The 20879-nt window shown below is 35.1% G+C and overlaps 2 protein-coding genes and 1 non-coding gene across 3 annotated transcripts; all 3 read right to left on the reverse strand.

The window, feature by feature from the left end:
* Nucleotides 1–474: 474 nt before the first annotated feature.
* On the reverse strand, nt 475–4498 carry LOC120090114. Its single transcript, XM_039047625.1, has 3 exons — nt 4072–4498; nt 1064–1173; nt 475–960 (listed from the first exon to the last, which is right to left on the reverse strand). The coding sequence occupies exons 1-3, from the start codon at nt 4229–4231 to the stop codon at nt 805–807; spliced, it is 426 nt and encodes a 141-aa protein (XP_038903553.1). The 5' UTR covers nt 4232–4498; the 3' UTR covers nt 475–804.
* Nucleotides 4499–7760: 3262 nt separating this feature from the next.
* Nucleotides 7761–13821, reverse strand: LOC120092115 (PRA1 family protein A1-like). Its single transcript, XM_039050324.1, has 8 exons — nt 13441–13821; nt 12879–12919; nt 12704–12782; nt 10431–10517; nt 10267–10355; nt 10000–10071; nt 9783–9906; nt 7761–8187 (listed from the first exon to the last, which is right to left on the reverse strand). Exons 1-7 carry the CDS (start codon nt 13596–13598, stop codon nt 9803–9805), a joined length of 630 nt encoding a protein of 209 aa, XP_038906252.1. The 5' UTR covers nt 13599–13821; the 3' UTR covers nt 7761–8187; nt 9783–9802.
* A 93-nt stretch (nt 13822–13914) lies between these two features.
* Nucleotides 13915–13988, reverse strand: TRNAV-CAC. Its single transcript has one exon. It is a non-coding gene; the product is annotated as a tRNA-Val (tRNA).
* Nucleotides 13989–20879: the final 6891 nt, after the last annotated feature.

Consider the following 20879-nt stretch of genomic DNA (forward strand, 5'->3'; position numbering starts at 1 on the left):
TTTGAAACATTCAAATTTGAATTAAGGAAATTAGTTATTATATGTGATATAATTACACGTTTAATTTTAGAATTAAACGTAATTGAAGAATCGGTTAATATATAAATATGATTTAAATATTAATTTCATGAATAGGGATTCATGGTAATGGAATTGGTAACAAATTAATTTAATATTTGATATTAAATTAATAGAATTAGTTAAATTGTTTAATTAATTATTAATTTTATTAGAAAATTTGATTATCGAATTAATTTTTGTAAAATTAATAAAATTTTAATTTTAATTAAAGAATTAAGATTGGAAAAAGTTTTGATTTTTAAAATCAATTTTCAAAATCAAAAGGAAAATTGAAAATTGAGAAAAATCCCAATATGGGATTTTTCCACTTTCAAGCAAGAAGGTTAGTCACATTCTTACACATAATTCCATCACCAAATGCAAGGAGTAGCTGAAATTACTTCAAGTGATCAGTTTGCATGAGTGTCATGTATTAAAACCACTCTTAATTGGGTGGAAAAGGAGATGCAATTGCTTAATTGCCGAGTTTTGAAAGTTGAAGAAGTTGTTCTTTAACAAGTTGAAAAACCAGAAAACCCCTCCTCCAATTTCCTTAAGTTCAAGCTTGTTTTGAGTTCCACAACTCAATCTAAAGCTCCTAGAAAATAGTAGAGAAGCTCTAGTGGTGGTCCATGGCCTGAATTGAAGAAGATTGCAGCTCAATTTCATTGAAGAAGAGGATCTTCCAAAGTATGTAATGAAACCTTTTGATATCCCATGAACATGCTTATGTTGATGTCAAAATTAAGGAATTAGAATGCTTAACGATTCTATTTTCTTCTGCTGCATGTTTCTGTAAACCAACAGATGGGTCACGTCACTGTGACAGAGGCAAACGATGTTGTCATAGATGAAAAGAGTCAAGTCAGTTTCATCATGGAATTTCTTCGAAAGAGTTTCCTACAATTCCATACGAATGCAATGATGAGTAAAATTGAAATTTGAAAACTCTTTTAAATGAACTCTAGACTAAGGGACATGAAGGAGAAGCAAATGTTGTTACCTCCAAAAAGTTCCAAAAGGGATCATCCTCAGAGACAAAGTCTAGACCTTCCACTTCACAGAATAAGAGTATTCCAATAAAGGAGAGGGGTAAAGGGAAAAGTAAGGCTCCTGCAAAACAAAGAGGCAAGGGGAAAGTTGCAGAAAAAGAAAAATATTTCCACTGCAACGAAGATGGGTATTGGAAAAGGAACTGCCCCAACTACTTTGCTGAAAAGAAAGCTGAAAAGACAAAACAAGGCAACTATGATTTACTTGTTATTGAAACATGTTTAGTGGAAAATGATAACTCCACCTGGATACTTAATTCAGGGGCCGCTAACCATATTTGTAATTTTGTTCAGGAAAATAGTTCCTGGAGATAGCTTACAGAGGGCGAGATGACTTTCAAGGTTGGAACAGGAGAAGTTGTCTCAGCCAAAACAGTGGGAGACCTGAAGTTGTTTTTTAAAGATAGATTTATTTTACTTGAAAATGTATTTTATGTTCCTAATATGAGAAGGAATTTAATATCTATCTCTTTTTTATTAGAACAATTGTATAAAGTATCTTTTGATATTAATGAAGTGGTCATTAGCTCAAAAGGTGTTCAAATTTGTTCTGCAAAACTTGAAAACAACTTATATGTATTAAAACCAATTGAGGAAAAAGCTACTTTGAAAATTGAAATGTTTAAAACAGTTGAAACTCAAAATAAAAGGTGAAAAGTTTCTTCTAATACCTATCTTTGATACTTGAAACTTGGACACATTAATCTTAATAGGATTGAGAGATTGATCAAGAGTGGACTCCAAAGTCAATTAGAAGACAACTTTTTACCTCCATGTGAATCCTGTCCTGAGAGTAAAATGAACAAAAGATCCTTTAAAGGAAAAGGTCTTAGAGCCAAAGAACACTTAGAACTTGTGCATTTAGACATGACCTAATGAATATCAAAGCACGAGGAGGGTATGAATATTTCATCAGTTTTATTGATGATTATTCAAGGTACGGCTATGTTTATCTAATGCATCATAAGTCTGAAACTCTTGAAAAGTTCAAGGAATATAAGGTTAAAGTTGAGAACCTATTAGGTAAAACAATTAAAACACATCAATCAGATCGCGGTAGTGAGTATATGAACTTGAATTTTAAAGACTATTTGATAGATCATGGAATCCAGTCCTAGCTCACAGCACTTGATACACCTCAGCAAAATAGTATATCGAAGAGGAGAAATAGAACCCTGTTAGACATGGTTCGTTCAATAATGAGCTATGCTCAGTTGCCTAATTCGTTTAAGGATATGCAGTACAGACTGTTGTATATATTTTAACATAGTTACTTAAAAAAGAGTTTCAGAAACACCATATGAATTATGGAGAGGGCGTAGAGGTAGTTTACATCACTTCAAAATTTGGGGATGTTTGACACATGTGTTGGTGCAAAACCCAAAGAAGTTGGAACGTCATTCAAAACTATGCCTATTTGTAGGATACCCCAGAGAAACGAAAGGTGGTATGTTTTATGATCCTCAAGTGATAGAGTGTTTGTATCGATAAACGCTATATTCTTAGAGAAAGACCACATGAGAAATCATCAACCTTGCTGTAAACTAGTATTGAATGAAATTTCCAAAGAAGCTACAAATAAACCAACAAGAGTTGTTGATCAAGATGGTCCTTCAACAAGAGTTGTTGATAGAGCAGATATTTCTAGTCAGACACATCCTGCTCAAGAGTTAAGAGTGTCTCGACGTAGTGGGAGGGTTGTTTAATAGCTCGACTGGTATATGGGTTTAACCAAAACTCAGGTTGTCATACCCTATGATGACATAGAGGATTCATTGATCTTTAAACCGACAATGAATAATATAATAAAAATTAATTATTTTTTCTGTGTGGTTAGAGTGGGAAGTACAAATTGGTTCACTTATTCTCGTAACCATTTGGTTTTTTATTTTTTATTTTGGTTTTTTTGAAAATAAAAATTAACTAGTAAACACTTCCTACCTTTAAATATCTTGCTTTATTATTTATATTTTACCAATATTTTTAAAAAATAAGCTACATTTTGACACCCCAAACTTGTCGTGAAAACCTTGGCTATTGGCCAACCTCCTTACTTTTACTCCTCTCTCTCTCACATCAACTCTTAAGAAATTATATTTGATACACAAATCGCTCATTGTTCTATTTTAACAGTCCATTTAAATACTTCCAAAATATTGCCCAAATTCATAAATAAAACGTGATTAGAACTATTTTTTAAATACTGATAAAGTTCTACATCACAAAGTTGAACATTTGGGTCTTGCAAGAATAACCTTTTTTAAAAAGAAAATAAATATATGCATATTCTAACCATGGTTTTTCCAACCTCAAACTTTTGAGAACAAGAGTAATCTCTGTCTATTTAATCTACATTTTCTTTTCTAAGAGTAAAGTACTGAATTATCAATCTAAACAAAATGTTTTTTTTTCAACCATAGGACTTGGAATAGAAAAGTTTGGGAAATAACTTGGGCCTTTGGGGCCATTGGCAATTGGGTGGGTGCAAATGGTTGGTGCCAAATCAATCAGCTTTCAGTTCCCCCAAACAAAAACAAAATAATTAATCAATCAATTAATTAATTTCTTTTTGAAAAAAAAAAAACATTCAAAGCGGCTGCGCAGCTCCCGGAGCCACTCTATTATGGCCCCAAAAGTGTCAAACACCAATTCCTTTTTCAGAACTACCAAAATCAAAGGCCAACAATTCCAGCCTTAAAATTTAATGGATTACAATAACTTTTTCATTAATTTCACTCTGGGAATTAAAAAAAAAAAAAAAAAAAAAATAGAATCAATCAATTGAAGCAATTCTATACTGATGAGGTGAGGGAGGGAGCAAAAAAAAGTCACTCTGAATTTCAGTTTCTATTTACAATAGACAATCAAGAAACCAAAGCCCCCATCATAGCAAAACAAAACAAAAGAATCTGATAAACAAAAAATATATATATCCATATTCAAATCTTAAATCAAACACCTGCATAACCGCCGTCACAAGTGCAGCTGGAATTAGCGGCGGAGGAGTCATCGTGGTGGCGGGGATTGGTGCTGAGACAACAACACAAAAGCCCCAACAGCATCATGAAACACCAAGCAGTGGCCAAAGCCTGTGCCCAATTTGAGTAATTTTTGTCCATAAGGAATAACGAAAGCTTCTTCTCCTTTTGGTTGTTTCATAGCCATAGCGCTGAAACTGGGAAGATGGGTTTATTGCTATTGCTGTTCATTACAAATACAGGGTTCAAAGAACCCAATGGGAATGTGAATGAAGAAGAAAGAAAAGAAGGAATCTGTGCTGTTTATAAAAAGGGGAGATGAGAGCAAATAAAAATGGATGCTGTCAGCTCAAAAAGAGAGAGAACATGGGCTTTCGTTCAAATAGGCCGAAATTAAGATGGCCCAGCCTGTGCTCATTGCTCACAAAATCAAACTTTGTTTCTGTTAATTCGAGCATAACACGATTGGTTAAGACATATACTCTTGATATATATTCAATTAAAATCGATGAGAGTAGATAACTTTTTGCTAATAACAAAAATTACAAATACAATATATACTAATATCATAACTTAGCCATGTGCTAGAGTTTTAATTATATAAACAAATGGTAGAACTTCACACACTCATGCGCAGAAACTTCAATAATCGATAGAATGAACCCTCTTGTTTACTTTCTAATCAGTGTCATATCTAAACATTAGATTTTTATGAAAACTTTTTCCTTTTTGGGATTCTTATTTATGATTTGGTATAAATATAAATACATGAGGTTGGAGTTAAGTATGGAATTGAAGTTTATATCATGCATCAATAACATTAAAAAGATTTTTAAACAAACGCGTATTATTAATGGGATTTCAAATCGTAGAGCTCCTAATTTAAGTTGATTCTTTTAAATTCTTGATGGGAATATTCTAAACATAAATATGTATTAAACACTAAGATCTTTTCTGGTAAATGACTGCTTGAATTTGAAATTTTGAAGTGGATATGCATAATTTATCATGAAAATGAAATAATATGGATGGAGGTATTATTATGGACTTTTTTAAATATAAAAAAATATTTAAAAATATCTACACGTTATGATAAAATGTATGAAAAATGCAAAACATTTTTGAAAGTTTTAGCTATAAAATGTAAATATTACACACCTTGCAAATGGGAACTTACTTTTTTATTGTACTTTACACCATGGAGGAGACTTGACCCAAGCAACTCTTTTTTATTACTCATACCAAAGCTTTATTGATGGAAATAATGATTCAGATAGGGAAGATTCATTGCAAAAATCCCCTTTCCATTTTGTTCTCTGCTGGAAAGCTTTTAAAGCATCAATATTTTAAAGTGGAAAAACAAAAAAGGAAAGAGAGAGAGAGAAATTATCATTTATTTACAGCAAGGATCTATAAATTTGTTATCATTGTAACTTTTTAAAATATAAAAATAGGAGAGTAGAATTTGGACTAAATTTTCAAAATTTGCTGAAATTTTAAAATGTCATTTAAAAAACTAGACAAGATAAATACGACAAAATTGCTTAGTTTCTTTGATATATTAATTCATTGGAAAAACAATAATAATAATAATAATAAAAGGTTGCTACTTTAGTGTGTGAATTAACGCGACACCCATTTACCTCTGCATCTTCTGGTTGGCTGTGCTTTCCATTTGCTATTAGAAGTATAGAAGAAGGAAGAATTTTTCATATTAAAAATAATGGAAATTTTATAATGGTTTTAACTTTTAATAAGTATATACGGGATTGATTTCTTGTAAGCAAACGCTAATCAACTAGCCAATATAATTGATACTTAGCTATGTAAACATATAAAAAAGGGAGAAGAAGAAGAAAAGAAGAGATTAAAAAAAGAAGAGAGAGAGAGAGAGAAATTCGAAGTTATTAAAATCATTTGCATCTCATTTGCATCGATTTCTAGATTTTGGGCATCTAGAAAAAAACTTCAAAAGAATTTCCCGTTTACTAAATATCATCCTTTAATCTTTCGTTCTCCACTATGCTCTTTATTTTGACTATTATAAACTCTTACCTTTTTATTGAGAAATAATTAAACATATCTTATGCTTAGGTCACTTATAATTAACTCAATTATTTATTTCGTGAAGCACGCACTTCAAGCTTGGAAAATTAAATCAACTGTACATCTGAAGTTCCTTAATTTAGACTCGTAAACCACAAAATAAGTTACTAAGGATGAAAAGGAAACGCATTTGAAGAGTGGGAAACAGACAAAAGTTTGTCCATTTAGACAAGAAAGTTTTTTAAAAGTTTGCTACACTTCTAGTACTTTCTTTCCCTCCAAAGTTGAAGGGGGGAAATGGAGGGAGGAAAGAGAGAATTTTTTTAATAAATAAATATGTTCCCTCCATTGAAGTTTATTTCATTTTCAGCTCCATGAGCATAGTTGTTGAAGAAAAAAAAAAATTGGAGCTCAAGTTGAGGATAAAGTCAAGAAAGCATAAAACTTTCCTGACCACACTAGAATGCAAGAACGAGCCAGCTCACCAAACAAAGATTTTGAGCTAGCAATGAATGCACGTGGCTGGCCCTCGTGGCGACTTCCCAGCATCAAGGTGGACCTTGATGCTCTGTTTTTGTTTATGAAGCACAATTGAAGAACGACAGACAGGCAATGTCGTAACGCAAAAGGAAACCAAAAAACAACTCTTTTAATCATATTTTTATATACAAACCATTAACTTCTGATATAAAATTCTTAAATCTGAACATCGAACAGTTTAATAAACAGCTACTGAAACTAATTATTGCATTCTTCATTTTAAGGTAACTAAGACCATTTTTAATGCGAGCGTGACAGCCCTCGTGGTTAAAGGTGAACTTTTACTTGAAATATTCACTCGCTACCTTCCGATATAAAGGTAATGGAATAATCTTCTTCCATACAGTGGAGAACAAGTGTCATGGTTTCAACCCCGGTCGTTTAAGAAAAAAAAGAAAAGAAAAAAAAAACTATAGTTGAAGCTTTGGAATTTTCTCAGCCCTGAGAAGATTTCATTTTTTCCCCTAATGGTCAACCAGTGGTAGGAAATGACTAATTTTAAGAGAGAATCAGTGTGACCCTGCAGACTATGCAGTAGTAAACATAGTGAAATTTATGTCCCAACATATATAAGTGTCTATTGAGAAAAAATCAAATCTGACATAATATTTGTACTTTTAACTTTAAAGTCAGAAATTTAACTTTTCTTTTATTGGTTCTATAAGATAGAAGCAGCCATAAGAAAATTACGTTGTTCAATCTCAGAAAATGAATTTGTTGCTTTTTTAAAATCTACTTTTTGAAACGTTAATTTTTATTTAAAAAACGAAACTACAGATCTTATTAGTTACCTGGTCTCTGTCAAGCCAGCCTTTGTCATAGTTCACTATTGCAAGGGTCTTTCTGCAAAAGAGAATACAAATACCATGTCTCGAGCCACGTAACCAAAATATCAAGTTGCGGGATATAGCTGTACTTGTTACCTTAACAGCTGGGAGATCAAAGGAAGAATTATCCAATGAAATATAATTTCATTGATAGTTTTGAGTTTTAGAAGCTAAAGGCCCTTGAGCTTGAATCACAAGAACAGAACTCGTAACAAATTTTAGAATTCAAAGACACGATTGTACAATCTATAGAACAGTTACTTCAGGTCGAAACAGGGCTAGCTCTTGACAAATAGAGAAAGAAGGCACGTAAAAGGCACACATGTCATTCAACCACAATCCGCTCACGAAATGGACTGTTCTTTTACTTTTTTTGTGAAGATATAAGGAAGTAATAAAATTCATAACTAAATGGGTCATGTTGTGTATTCTAAGAATATTCACTCTGCTTCACTGAAAATCTTCTACTGTATATAATCCCCAGTCTTCACAATACAGATGACAAATGAAACAATTACATCCCAGAAACATCAGCCACAATTTACATAAGTTGCAAAATCTGGCATATCTTGGCAGTCGTCACTTGAGACTTCCCATCCCAGCAAATCGTTCTTAGAGACAGTAGCATAGCAGTCAGGTGAAGCACAGATTTACAGTATGAACACCATAATTAACAGGGGCCGCCTGTAAAGAAATATTGATAATACCTATCTTAGTAGTAGCAAAAGCAATATAATCCAAAACAAATCTTTGAAGAAACAGCAGAATACATTATCGATCTATTATTATGATACTTGACTGATGAACTATGTTCAAGTTGGCATACTGCATACATCATGTTATTACTTTATGCAAAAAATTATGGGAGAATACACTGTTGGCAGGACAAGTGACATCTCCGACAAATGGCCTAGCCATACACATACAGTTTTAATCACACAATATTTTGCCCACTGCAGAAACAAGAGTGAAGATCGATAGGTGAATTTTACCAGTCATTCGTCTACATACAATTCAAGTAGCTGTGAAAAATATGGGTGGGTAGTTGGGAATTTATAGATTGTTCTTTAGAAGAAGCCTTACTTGAGCTTCATAAATTATCAATCCCCCAACTAAAAGAGATGGAAAAAGTTGTACGCAACATTTATATCAAAACTTCAGTATGAAGTTTGAGTGGGATAGATTTGATCAATTAAGTATATACTATAATAACTGATCGGGGTAACACACATACAAACTCAAGCTTCCTTTTAAGTGCTTCAAAATTTCAGACTCCCGCATCTATCTTTGACCCCCATCAATTATTAGCAAATACGGTTACCCGTGACATTTTTTTTTAATAAGCAACATTAGTTTTCTAACAATTAGATGTGACCTCATATAAGGGAGAAGATAACGAAGGTTATAACGTATTCTAGTCCTAACATAATTAGTACCCAAAACAAAGCCATAAATTCAACAACACAGAGAAAACCTTAAGTGGCCATGAAACTTCCATTGATAAAACAATGTCATATCCACACAACAATGAATATTTCATCCTACAAATTGACAGTTCTTGGACCGTAAGTTCTGGATGCATATTTAGTATTTGTTTCTAAAAACCCCTTTCGGATTCTATAATACAAACAGTAGAAATTCCTCACGTTAGAAATTTCAAAATGCAAAACTATACTAAAAATGATTTTTCTTAATTATGTTCTATGAATATACTCATTTCATATTAGTTACAATTAAAATGTGTGTTACATCAAATATTATAGATTACACCAGATATAGTTATTTTTTATATTTATGTTTCATAACGTTAGTATGATTCAGCAAAATAGTCAGCCCATAACAACCATTATTATTTTTTAGTTTAACATGTAGGGTAGGAATTTGACCTCTGGATTTTTGGTCGAGGATATATGCTTTAACTAGATGAGTTATATTCAGATTGACCACTACAATTATTTTTATACTTTATAAATTTATTACCGAACACACTTTGAACAACTTTATAAATTGAGATTCAATTTCTATGTCCACCACAAAAACCTATTTAGAAACACTTGGAACATAGAATACAAATTTTTTCCATTTCCAATGAATCCTTAGTTATTAATTTTTTATTTTCATATCACAAAGCAAATGCACAGTAGATTTCCCAATGTTCAAACTCCCAACCCCTAGAAATTAATAATATACGCCCTTGGAGATGCAAGAGAAGCAACAAAAGAAAAAGGGTAGTACACCAAAATGGCAAGTATAAAAATGAAGGCAGAGAATATACTCACATTCTACACAGTCCAGGTAACTACAGTTCACTGTAATTGCGCCAAACAGCACGGAATTCCTCACGGAATGTGTTTAGACGTGCTTTCAAGTTAGGTGTTCTGAAGCTTGCATGAAGCAAAGTGGCTGAGAATTTTGGGTTGGTTGGGTGTGAGAAAATCAACCATAAAATGCAAGACTTAGAAAAACAAACAGAATCTTTAAATGAAGCTAACATACCGAGAAGTCCAAAGGCAAGTGACCAAAGTACAGTCAACAGACCGCAAGAAATGAACCAGAGTATGAAACTCACTACATCAGATGGGGAAAAAAAATTCAGAAAATGTAAAGCATAAAAGACATATTACGTTAAAGTTCAAATTCAAAAGAATATAAAGATTCTGATTGAAAGATGCACTCCAAGACAATATGTGTACTTAAACATAGATGAAGTGGCTCCTCTATATTCATATGAGTACAGTAATAATAGATAAAAGGTATCTTTACCGGAAGAGAACACCAAGACAAAAACCCATCGAGGACGTCCGCATATGTAAATTGTTCTTTTAGCTGATGGGCGTCCACGGATAACAGGCCTGAAAGATTATTAACAAATATGAAGTCAAAAGTGATGACTAATTGAATTCATGTAAATTGACAAGGATGCATACGTAAGAGGAGGTCTCATCTTTGCAGCCATATGTGGAGAGAATTGTCGAACAGTTCTGGTTACTTTCTCACTGAACGTGCCTGCAAAACTATGGTAGAGAAAATTATTAAACAAAACATAGTAATCACGAAAATTTCACAAGAAATTAAAACAAAGGATCCATGCATGTCACTACATTATCTACATTTCAACACGTGACTTCTTGATCAACATATACAATGTAACGCCCTAGGCCTAGGATTAGGACCCGGATTCGAAATCCGGATTTGGCACTTGATCGCCTTGACATTTCCCTGCATCCCTACGGCCTGGTTATGTCATCCTTGCTTATCTTGAATGCTTCTAAACGTGAAAGTTGTCCCCACAAACCTACAATGGTCATTTCAGCCTGCTTTGTCCTCACTCACATGAGTCCTAAGAAAATTCCTAGAAGGTTACCCAACATAGGATTGCTCCAAGCTAAGCACGCATAACTTTGGAGTTCCTATGATTGAGTCACCGAAAAGGAAGGTGCACCTTGTTGGTATAGGTAGTAACTTTCGATTCTTTTAAATCTTTCTTATCCATACTTCCATGTCCTAAGGATCCCTCTCATTCAGATGTTATATCGGTTCATTCATGTACCCCTCCTAAACTCGGGGTGTTACATGCAAAGATCATAATAATACATTAGCATAAATTTCGTACCTACAAATCCTAGTGCTCTAACAGTGTCATCACAACCTCTAAAATGTACATTAATAAGTTGAGGTTATTAATAAGCCACATCCACTATTCTTGATTTTTTAAAGCTCAAATTCGTTGATGCATTTAACAATCAATTACTTTTTTGATATTTCACAAGGAACATCAATGTTTAGACATATTGTGGAAATAAAATAATTGAGGCCCCTTTAGTAACCGTTTGACTTTTTGTTTTTAGATTTTGAAAATAAGCCTATAAGCACTCCTTCCACCTTTAAATTTTTTAATTTGTTATCTACTTTTTACCAATGTTTTAAAAAACCAAGTCAAGTTTTGAAAACTGAAAGTAGTTTTTGTTTTTGACTAAGAATTCAACTCTTTTACTTGAGAAAAGATGAATACAATTACAAGAAATTGAGTGTAAATAGGGCTAATTTTCAAAAACCAACCAATGAGGCTAAAGGCAGCCTCGAAACTTTTCCTCTCGAAGAGGCGGCGCGTAAGCCTCTCGAGGCGTAAATCTGAAATAGTGAATTAAAAACATTTTACAAATCCTAAATTGGTATAACCAAGTACGGCTAAACATAACAGTCACATAAAAGTATAAAAAGAAAATTCACTCCCACAATTTTCACTTAAATTGTAAAAGGATATATTTATCATCATTACCACTACTATTTTCATTAATAAGATTGATTTATACTATAAATTTTTGCCCTGAATATTTTTAAAGTCACAACAGCAAAAGTAAACCTAGTTCAAATTGTCACAATAACTCAAACCTTAATATGTTTGAAGAACTAGGCAAATCATTATTATTTTTCTAATCATTAGACGAGGCATAGAGATTATAAGCCTCTATGCATTTTAAAAAAGGCAAAAACCTCTTATATGAGAGGTGTATGCCTCTTATTGTTCAAGGAAGGCGTAAGTCCCGAGGGTAGAACTTAGAGCCTTGCCTCAAGGCGAGCCTCAAGGTATAAGCCTCAATAGCTTTTTAAAACAATGAAACCAAATGATTACCAAACTAAGCAATTAACAAAATGTATGGTTAATATTATTGGGTAAATGTTTTTATTAGCTAATTTATTTAAACTTTATGCTAGTTGCAAGAAACCTATTAGGATCCCTCCTAATAACAAGTAAACACTGTAAACACTCAAGAACACACAGAAAACTCGAGTACGCTCAAATATGAAAATATGTTGTAATATCATAAGAAAAGTAACAGGATATCCTTCTTTCGAGAAGGCTAGTCTCTCCCAAATTTTTCAAAGGAAATCCCATACAATTCTTCACACCTCTCAACCTCAATCTCTCCACTAAAAGCCCTAACAAACTTACTACTCATTTACTATGCCCCTCCTAATAACCATACTAATAATTCTAATATTTTTCTAACTGGAGTCTTACAAAACCAAAATCAGTTTTACCAGTTATTTGGATGAAAACGACACAAAAGAATAAAAATAGGAAATTCCGGGAGTAAGAAAACCTGAGGCCAAAGAATAAACAACATTCCCATCACAAGAAAGGCTGATGATATTAATAATTGCCAACTACAGTGTGTATATCAGGCTATCAGCTCACCTGTCATTCAGAAAAGCGATGCTGAGTGCTGTGAGAAAGGCGGCAACAATAGCAAGTGGCCGTCGTAGAAAACCCAGGGCTGTAATTAACAATCGGCACTTGAGAAAAAACTGTGTATTTTAAAACCATGAAAAAAAATGTACAGATACAAATGGATATAAGACAGTTTACTCACCAAGAATGAAAACGATCATAATGAAATAGTTGGTTCGGTAACTGCGAATTCAAGAAATTAAGATTCCAAATTAGTAGGGTGTACAAGGCACAGAATCATATAGAATTCAGCATGTTCATCGAACAAGTAAATTAAAATAAGCCACAATCAACTATTTGGGACACATCACGACATCGTTTCCTAGGAAAACTGAAAAACTGAAAGAGAAATTAAAAAAGCAACGCTGATGTAGATTTCAGCTTGTTTGTCTAATAAGTAAATTCACTAACTCAAACAACCGAACCTAAACACGTCAGACATATAACTTGATTTTCCCTCTACAAGTTGCACATCGTTTAATCATAGTCCATTTCGCTTTCAGAGCATAAAGCTCCATGTGGACTTGATTCGAGAAAACCGAACTAAACCGAAACGTAAGACGTTACAATCAGAAGCATCTCGTAGTCTAAATCAGGCTCACTCAAACAATCATGACTCTCGGGAAAAGTTGATGCCAAAAATTATACATATATATAAAAAGATGCAGTTAACTCGGATAAATTGAAGGAGAGAGTGATCATACTAATAGAGATTGCACTTGAGGCGGCTGTTCCACTTGGAGGAAGATCGAGGTATCGTGAACCTGGAGAAGAACTCGGAGATAGGGCGAGGAGGCGATGACCAATCGACCTCTCGAAGCGCATCGATCAGATCCTCAGCAGTAACGTTGCCCCAATCCATGGCTGGCTATCTCAAGCTAGGGAATTGGGGAGACGATCTGATACTGAGTTGCAATTGAGAGCGTAAACCCTAAAAGGAAAGCAAGGGCTCAAAGGAGAAGAAAGAAAATGTAGGAGACTTGTGGCCTCTGAAACTTGTTGAGACAATTGAGAAGACAATTATAATTTGGACCGTAATAAAAAGAGGGGAAGAAATCGCAGTTTTTCCTTTACATTCACGATTTCACATGAAATGAAACCCACCAGGTTAAGAAATTAGTAGGCATAAAACAAGAAAACCGCCCGCGCGGAAAATAATAACGATTAGAAAATAAAACTGTCTGAGCCCGGGTTCGAACCGGGGACCTCTAGTGTGTGAGACTAGCGTGATAACCAACTACACCACCCAGACGATGTTGGAATCACTTGAATTTTTTAACTTCATGTATTATAGTCTAAAAAGATATGTCATGAATCGATTTGCCGCTTGTTGATATTTTCTGAAGAAATTGAAAGATGAGAGTTTTAACTTGTTTACTCAATTTTTTTTTATAAAATCATCCAAATAAATTTTAGTTGTATACAAAGCTTGAATTTTGGTGGAAATAATCGTTTTCATCAAGAACAAATCAACTTGTAAATGTAAATAGTGTTGGACATGTTATTTTGCATCTAAGATAATTATATTTTAATTAAAAAAATGTATGTACTATTGCCATATCAAGAAATTTTGTTAGGGAGGCTTTACTCAATTTTTTTCAACAGAAAAATATGATTTTGAGGTTGACAAAAAGAGAATATATATATATATATATATACACGATCCCAAATTTAACAATTTTATTTAATAATTCTAATTCTTAGATCATAATCTTTCGGTAAATTTATATATGTAAAATATCTATCAGAATTATTACTATTTTTATTCGATGGAAAAGTATGACCTGTCAATCTTTTTTAATATATATCACATCTCCCCTTCTAGATTTTAAATTAAAATAATAATAAAGACAAATGAATTAAAACATAAAAATAAGAATAATGAAGCTTAATATGTATAAGTAATTGAACATGATTGGTAATAAGTACGTAAAAGTGATCCCAGAAAGAAAGATAAATTTATACAAGTAGTTGAAACTTGAAACAATCTTTGGGTTTTGAGTTTAATGTCCATTTGATTAGGTTTTAAAATGAACATTTTAAATCTCGTTTGATAATTATTTTGTTTTTTGTTTTTATTTTTGAAAATTAAGCCTATAGACACTATTTCCACCTTCAATGGAGTACAATTTTTTTCTTTTTCTTTTTCTTTTTCTTTCTTTTTTTACTTTTCACTCAATGGTTTTAAAAAATAAAGTCAAATTTTGAGAACTAAAAAAAATAGTTTTAAAAAATTTGTCTTTGTTATTGGAATTTCGCTAAGAATTTAACCATTGTACTTAGGAAAGATATAAATGACTACCAAAGGAGACATTAGTTTCGAAGTTTGGTAAATGCTTCTTTGGACCATTAGTTGACTGACGAAATATGATGTGGAAGTTAACTTGTTGATTGTGTATCGATGAGTTGGACAACTATATTAATTTAATACTAATTTTAAATTTGAGGTGGCTATGCAGAATAGTGTTTTAATTTTGGTGAGATCAAATGAGAGACTTGGCCAAAAATGTTCAGTTGATGGGCTTTCCAAAATCGATGATGTCAAAGAGGATTCTACAACCATTGAAATTTCAACGAATTGACAAACTAGAAACCAAAAGGACACTCAATTAGAGAATGTTGTGTGTGAAAGGATATGGGAGCTCAATTCAACACGTAATTGTTATTAGAAAGTATGGGGCTCCATCTCAAAACCAATTGGCAATGAGAGGAGTAATCCATCTATCTTATAAAGAGTGTGAGTCCCCTTGGTTTTTCCAATGTAAGATTCTCAACATGCCCCCTCAATATGGTGCCTCTTTTTGGTTTACCAATCTTGATCGGATCACAATTTCTTCTTATTGGATCGACATCACCCGTTTGGGTTTTATGGGCTCTGATACCAAGTTAGAATGTGAGGCTGAAGGATATGGCTTGACTCACGCGGCGGACGATAGCACTTAGATAAGGTAAACGATAGTGTCAAAGATAGATGATAGCNCTGAAGGATATGGCTTGACTCACGCGGCGGACGATAGCACTTAGATAAGGTAAACGATAGTGTCAAAGATAGATGATAGCATTTGGTGGAGGTAGATGATGACGTCTGAGGGAGGTAGACGACAACTTCAAGAGATAGGCGATATCGTATAGACGATAGCGTCAGGAGGTAGACGATAGATGATATTGTGTAGATGATAGCGTTAGGAGGTAGACGATAGACGATAGCGTCAGGAGGTAGACGATAGTATCATAAAAGGTAAACGATAGTTTCAATTAGGCAGATGATAACTCAGACAGTACACGACAGTGGCAAGCCAACTTTTCCTTTATAATTTCTGTGTATTGAAATTTATATAGGTGATGTATTTATACAATATGAAATCCCTAATTTGGGAATGCAAAAATAACTCAACAAAACAAATGGTTAGATATTTTGTTGTAACCAACCTATTCCTTTGGTAAGCCCTATTCTTTTGGTAGAGAGGCAAGACTGTATTTTATGTGTTGGCATCCTTAACATCCTTAACATCCCCCCTAAAACGAGAGAGTAGTTCTACTACACCGAGTTTGGATCAAAGGTGGAAGAACTATGAGTGTGTTAAGGTCTTGGTGAGGCAGTCAGCGATTTGGTCGAAGGATGGTACATAACGAACATCAAGCTGACCACTGAGGACTTGATCACGAACAAAGTGAATGTCGATTTCAATGTTCTTGGTCCGCGCATGAAACACCGGATTGACGGCTAGAGCACCGGCGTTGAGGTTGTCACACCACAGGACTGGAGCCGACTTATGTTTGACACCAATCTCAGACAGTAGTTGTTTCACCCAGATGATTTATGTAGAGGCATGAGCGAACACTCTATATTCAGACTCTGTGCTGGACCGGGCGACAACGGATTGTTTCTTGGAGGACCAGGAGACAAGATTACCTCCAAGGAAGATGCAATAAGCAGCAACTAATTTTCGATCGTCTATGTTGGCTGCCCAATCGCATCGAAGAAGGCCGAAACAGAAAGGTCGAACCCATGTTGAATATAGAGGCCAAAGTGTCGAGTGCTACTTACATATCTTAGTACTCTCTTCATCGCTTGTCAATGAACATCCGTAGGTTGCTTTAAATACTGACTTAGATGATTAACCGCATATGTAATGTCAGGTCTCGTGATGGTTAAGTAGTATAGGGCACCAATCTTGCTCCGATAGATAAAGGGATTGTTAAGAGGAGTGCCATTGAAGATGGAGAGTTCTTTGTTTAGAACACTCGGAGAGGGTGCCGGTTTTAGATCTCTAAGGTCAAGGTGGTGAAGTAGGTCCTCGACATGCTTTTCCTGATTCAGTAGAACTCCATTGAGGACGGTGTGTAGTTGGACTCCAAGGAAGTAATGGAGTTGGTCAAGATCCTTTAGAGCAAACTTGGAGTCCAAGGCTGTTATAAGCTTGTTGATTACCCGCGGATCGGTGCCGGTGATAATTACATCATCAACATATACCAGTAAGAGTATTAAGACAGAAGTGCTCCGATATATGAAGAGAGATGTATCAGACTTAGCATTCTGAAAGCCCCAGCTACATAGTTCTGTTTTCAGTGTGTTGTTCTAGGCCTTTGGCACTTGTTTGAGGCCATATATGGCCTTGTGTAAGCGACAGACATGATTTGGTAGTTGAGGATCAAAAAATCCTTGCGGTTGGCACATGTAAACTTCTTCATCAAAGACCCCATTAAGGAAGGCGTTATTGAAATCTAACTGTCTCAGTTACCACCCTTTGGATACCGCAAGGCTAATGATGATTCGAATGGTGGATGCCTTTACCACTGGACTAAATGTCTCAAAGAAATCAATGCCCGAGTTTTGATGGAAGCCTTTTGCTACGAGGCGTGCCTTGTAGCGTAGAATGGAGCCATTAGAACTTCGTTTGATTCTAAATACCCATTTATTGCCAACAACATTCATTGACGGTGACAGAGGAACCAAAGTCCAGGTCTAATTTTTCATCAGTGCTTGAAATTCATCACTCATTACTTTGTTCCACTGCGTGGTTTTGAGCGCATCACAGACTCGGGTAGGTTCGGTTAGGGACCAGTCTTTTTGGGTTTGGAAGGACAGTATTTTGGGTTTGAAGATGCCTGCCTTTCCTTGGGTAATCATGGGATGAGTAGACACGGGTATAGGGTGTGGGGCAGTATCGGGTGAAGACTGGGCAGTGGACGACGAAGGTGAACGATCGGTGGGTTGGACGGTAGGCGATGGTGAGTCAGGTGGTAAACGATCGGTGGGTAAGTGGGTGGTGAGTAAACGATCACTAAGTAAACGATCACTGGGTAAACTATCGGTGGATAAACGATCGGTGGGCTGGACATTACACAATGAGGGTAAACGATCGTTGGGTAAACGATTGTTGGGTAAATTATCGATAGGTGAACGATCGTTGGGTGAGCGATCGCTGGGTAAGCAACTGGTGGGTAGACGATCAGTGGGCTGGACACTAGACGATGAGGGTAAGCGATCGTTGGGTAGACGATAGAAAAAGAAGGTAGGAAGGTTGGGCTGTCTATAGAGGTATTAGCTGGTGATTGGGTATGGGTTGTTTTGGCAATTGGTGAGGGTGAGGTTATGAATGCAGAGGGCATAGAGTCACTATGCGGTGTGTCTTGACTGAGGGGCAGCCAGGAAATCGGGTGGATGGCAACTGTTTGTTTAGCTGGTCTGTAAGCTGAAGGAGACACCTGACAAAGAAAGTCAGTTTCATCAAACACAACATGTCAAGAGATGAATAGCCTACCACTGGATTGAGGCATTTATAGCCTTTTTATTCACAGCCGGACCGAGATAGATGCATTTCTCTGTGCGATAGCTCAATTTATGTGAATTGTACGGTTTCAAGCAGGGGAAACATGCACACCCAAATATTTGAAGCTCCTCAAACCTGAGCTTCTTTTTTAACATCACTTCCATTAGAGATTGTCCATTTAGGACAGGGGTGGGAAGACCATTAGTCAGCAGAGTTGAGTATAAGAAAGCATCCCACCAATGATGTAAGGGAAGATGTGCTTAGGCTAGTAGGGTTAGCCCTGTCTCTACTATGTGTCTGTACTTTCTCTCAACCCTTCCATTTTGTGCTGACGTATATGGACAGGTGTACCTAGATGCAATGCCAAGCTGATGATAGACTTTGTGTATCTTGATAAATTCTCCACCATTATCCGACTGTAGGGACTTGATCAGTGTATTGAATCGAGTTTGTATCATGGTGAGAAAGTGTTGAAAACTGCCAGTGTGTCACTTTTTAACCTCAAAGGATAGATCCATGTGTACCTACTGTGATCATCAACAAAGATAGCATAATATTTGTACCCATCTATAGACAAGAGAGGAGTTTGGACCCCAAAAATCAGTATGTATAAGTTCAAAGGTTTGTGATGCTCTTGCATTAGAGTTAGGGAAGCTAAATAATGTCGATTTTCCATAACTACAAGAATCACAAAATTTGAGCTCTTCATTAGATAACATAGGGAGATTACAACATTTGATGATAACTCTAGTGTTTTTTTATGAAGGATGGCCAAGCCTTCTATGCCATGTAACCCGTTTCCTACTGACTTCGAGCTAACTTCTGCACTCTCTAACTGATATAGTCCATCTTTAAGCATTAATAAACACGTTATTGTCTTTTGTTCAGTTCCAACATGAGAAATTTCTAGAGTATTACCATTAGCTACAGTGACTGCTTCAGTACCTGAGTATTCAGTCAGATTGCCAAGATTGTTGAAGTATGAGGTAACATGATTGGAGGCAGCATACCATTTCTTGTCTTGTCAGAAAGGGATTACTTCCATAAGCAGTGGCTATCAGCATACCAATTTGCATCAATCATGTTTCTTGTCTTGTCAGAAAGGGATTACTTCCATAAGGGATTACTTCCATAATCCTTTTTAACCTCAAAGGATAGATCCATGTGTACCTACTGTGATCATCAACAAAGATAGCATAATATTTACCCATCTATAGACAAGAGAGGAGTTGGCCCCAAAAATCAGTATGTATAAGTTCAAAGGTTGTAGATGCTCTTGCGTTAGAGTTAGGGAAGGCTAAATAATGCGATTTTCCATAACTACAAGAATCACAAAATTTGAGCTCTTCATTAGATAACATAGGGAGATTACAACATTTGATGATAAACTCTAGTGTTTTTTATGAAGGATGGCCAAGCCTTCTATGCCATGTAACCCCGTTTCTACTGACTTCGAGCTAACTTCTGCACTCTCTAACTGATATAGTCCATCTTTAAGCATTAATAAACACGTTATTGTCTTTTGTTCAGTTCCAACATGAGAAATTTCTAGAGTATTACCATTAGCTACACGTGACTGCTTCAGTACGTACTGTAGTACTATACAGTCAGATTGCCAAGATTGTTGAAGTATGAGGTAACATGATTGGAGGTAGCATACCATTTCTTGTCTTGTCAGAAAGGGATTACTTCCATAAGCAGTGGCTATCAGCATACCAATTTGCATCAATCATGTTTTCTTGTCTTGTCAGAAAGGGATTACTTCCATAAGGGATTACTTCCATAATCCTTTTTAACCTCAAAGGATAGATCCATGTTGTACCTACTGTGATCATCAACAAAGATAGCATAATATTTGTACCCATCTATAGACAAGAGAGGAGTTGGACCCCAAAAATCAGTATGTATAAGTTCAAAGGTTGTAGATGCTCTTGCGTTAGAGTTAGGGAAGGCTAAATAATGCGATTTTCCATAACTACAAGAATCACAAAATTTGAGCTCTTCATTAGATAACATAGGGAGATTACAACATTTGATGATAAACTCTAGTGTTTTTTTATGGATGGCCAAGCCTTCTATGCCATGTAACCCCGTTTCCTACTGACTTCGAGCTAACTTCTGCACTCTCTAACTGATATAGTCCATCTTTAAGCATTAATAAACACGTTATTGTCTTTTGTTCAGTTCCAACATGAGAAATTTCTAGAGTATTACCATTAGCTACAGTGACTGCTTCAGTACCTGAGTATTCAGTCAGATTGCCAAGATTGTTGAAGTATGAGGTAACAATGATTGGAGGCAGCATTATGCATTTCTTGTCTTGTCAGAAAGGGATTACTTCCATAAGCAGTGGTATCACATACCAATTT

The sequence above is a fragment of the Benincasa hispida genome, chromosome 11, assembly GCF_009727055.1.
Source record: "Benincasa hispida cultivar B227 chromosome 11, ASM972705v1, whole genome shotgun sequence".
Lineage (NCBI taxonomy): Eukaryota > Viridiplantae > Streptophyta > Magnoliopsida > Cucurbitales > Cucurbitaceae > Benincasa > Benincasa hispida.

Coding starts and splice junctions, on each gene's coding strand:
- LOC120090114 (XM_039047625.1), bottom strand. CDS start 4,231: ATGGACAAAAATTACTCAAATTGGGCACAGGCTTTGGCCACTGCTTGG. Junction 1,174..4,071: donor TTGTGACGGCGGTTATGCAG/GTGTTTGATTTA, acceptor TTTGTTTTGCAG/GAGCCTTACTTTTCCCTTTA. Junction 961..1,063: donor CCTTTTGGAACTTTTTGGAG/GTAACAACATTT, acceptor ATGGAATTGTAG/GAAACTCTTTCGAAGAAATT.
- LOC120092115 (XM_039050324.1), bottom strand. CDS start 13,598: ATGGATTGGGGCAACGTTACTGCTGAGGATCTGATCGATGCGCTTCGA. Junction 12,783..12,878: donor TATGATCGTTTTCATTCTTG/GTGAGTAAACTG, acceptor TGTTAATTACAG/CCCTGGGTTTTCTACGACGG. Junction 10,356..10,430: donor AAGATGAGACCTCCTCTTAC/GTATGCATCCTT, acceptor ATAATCTTTCAG/GCCTGTTATCCGTGGACGCC.